This window comes from Chaetura pelagica, unplaced genomic scaffold, assembly GCF_000747805.2.
Source record: "Chaetura pelagica isolate M959 unplaced genomic scaffold, ChaPel_1.0 scaffold342, whole genome shotgun sequence".
Classification (NCBI taxonomy): domain Eukaryota; kingdom Metazoa; phylum Chordata; class Aves; order Apodiformes; family Apodidae; genus Chaetura; species Chaetura pelagica.
In genome coordinates this window covers 17,358-19,488 of record NW_009952364.1, presented here as the reverse complement: position 1 = coordinate 19,488, position 2,131 = coordinate 17,358, and the positions used below count along the sequence as shown (strand labels likewise).

Genomic DNA, 2,131 nt, shown 5'->3' with positions numbered 1-2,131 from the left:
ACTGTCCTCATCCTCCAGCAGGATCCAGAAAGCTTCAGATGATCCATGGACCTGTAAGAGAGCAGCTCTGACCCTCACATCAGCCCAGATCCCACCTCTTCCAGCAGCTCAACACAAGCTCTCCCAGAGTCATCCTGCTCCAGAAGGACCTTCCTACCTTCCAGGACATGATTTAACCCAACATGAATGATTTATAAGTGGATCTTGGTTTAGATGTAGCCTCCCAACTCACCTTTTCATCCCACTGGAAGTCGGGGGCAATGGTGAGCTCCACTTTGAGGGTGGAACGGGTGATGGGCTGGAGGTGGACTGAGAGCTCCAGCTTTGGGAAGAGGTGAACATATTTATGGATTGTTTTGCCCATCTTGGGCATCCTGATCAGCTCTCCTGGAATGGGAAGGTGCTGTTGTCAGGACAGATGAAGAACAGGAGGACCAACAGCTCCCAGAGGAGCAGCACTCAATAGCTGAGACACATGGAGCTGGAAGGTAACTCAGTACCAAGAACCTCACCAGTCCTGGTCCTTCAGGCCCCAAACTACCCCCTTCTGATCCCAAACTACCCGCTTCAGACCTCAAACTATCCCCTTCTGTTCCCAAACTACCCCCCTCAGACCTTTAAACTACCCTTCTGATCCCACTCTACCCCCCTCAGACCCCAAACTATCCCCTTCACACCCTCAACTACCCCCTCAGATCCTGAACTAACCAGTTCAGACCCCCAACTAACCCACTCAGGCCCCAAACTACCCCCTCAGACCTGAAACTACCCCATTCAGACTCCCAACTATCTCCTCAGATCCTGAACTATCCCATTCAGACCCCAAACTATTCCTTCTGACCCTCAACTACCTCCTCAGACCCTCAACTACCTCCTCAGACTCCAGACTACCCCCTCAGACTCCAGACTACCTTCTGACCCCAACCTACCCGCTTCAGACCTCAAACTACCCCCTTCTGTTCCCAAACTACCCCCCTCAGACCTTTAAACTACCCTTCTGATCCCACTCTACCCCCCTCAGACCCCAAACTATCCCCTTCACACCCTCAACTACCCCCTCAGATCCTGAACTAACCAGTTCAGACCCCCAACTAACCCACTCAGGCCCCAAACTACCCCCTCAGACCTGAAACTACCCCATTCAGACTCCCAACTATCTCCTCAGATCCTGAACTATCCCATTCAGACCCCAAATTATTCCTTCTGACCCTCAACTATCTCCTCAGACCCTCAACTACCTCCTCAGACTCCAGACTACCCCCTCAGACTCCAGACTACCCCCTCAGACTCCAGACTACCCCCTCTGACCCCAAACTACCCCTTCAGACCCTGAACTACCCCCTCTGACCCAAACCTACCCCTTCAGACCCCAAACTACCCCTTCAGACCCTCAATTATCTCCTCAGACTCCAAACTACCCCCTGGCACCCTGAACTACCCCCAGTTTTGGGGTGAGCCCTGAGAGGACAAAGCCACAGCCAGGTCCCCCATGTCCCCTCACCGATCTCGTTGTGGTTCAGGTCATAGAGTCGCTCAAAGGGGAAATTCTTCTTCTCAATCTTCTTCACCACTTCTTCAGGCAGCTTCTTGAACTGGCGCAGGGGACACATGGATTGCCACCTGGGGGACACCAAAGAGAAGCCAGGAGGTGGAGATGAAGCCTTTCAGAGCATCCAAGGTTCTCTGTGCTAACCAAGAACAGCCCCAGAATTCTCCTCTCCAAACACAGAAGCCCCAGAAGGATTTGAACACCCAACCCTGCAACTAGAACATCATGGAAAGGACCTGAAACATCACCCAGTCCCACCCCCTGCATGGGCAGGGACACCTCCCACCAGCCCAGGCTGCTCCAAGCCCCATCCAACCTGCCCTTCAACACCCCCAGGGATGGGGCAGCCACAGCTTCCCTGCCCAACCTGGGCCAGGCTCTCACCACCCTCACACCAAAGAATTCCCTCCTCATCTCCAACCTCCAGCTCCCTCTCCCAGTTTTCATCCATCCCCCCCAACCCATCCCTCCCTGCCCTTGTCCCAAGCCCCTCCCCAGCTTTCCTGGAGCCCCTTCAGGCACTGGAAGCTGCTCTAAGGTCTCCCTGGAGCCTTCTCTTCTCCAGGCTGAACACCCCAACCC

General features: G+C 54.3%; 1 protein-coding gene across 1 annotated transcript in view; it reads right to left on the bottom strand.

Annotated features, from left to right (window-relative positions):
* Positions 1 to 2,131, bottom strand: part of SNRNP200 (small nuclear ribonucleoprotein 200kDa (U5)) — a gene marked incomplete at its 5' end in the record, with an annotated part of 30,008 nt that overhangs the window by 10,695 nt on the left and 17,182 nt on the right. The window contains 3 exon segments of the mRNA XM_010007954.1: positions 3 to 51; positions 233 to 387; positions 1,502 to 1,620. Coding sequence (XP_010006256.1) covers positions 3 to 51; positions 233 to 387; positions 1,502 to 1,620 — 323 coding nt within the window.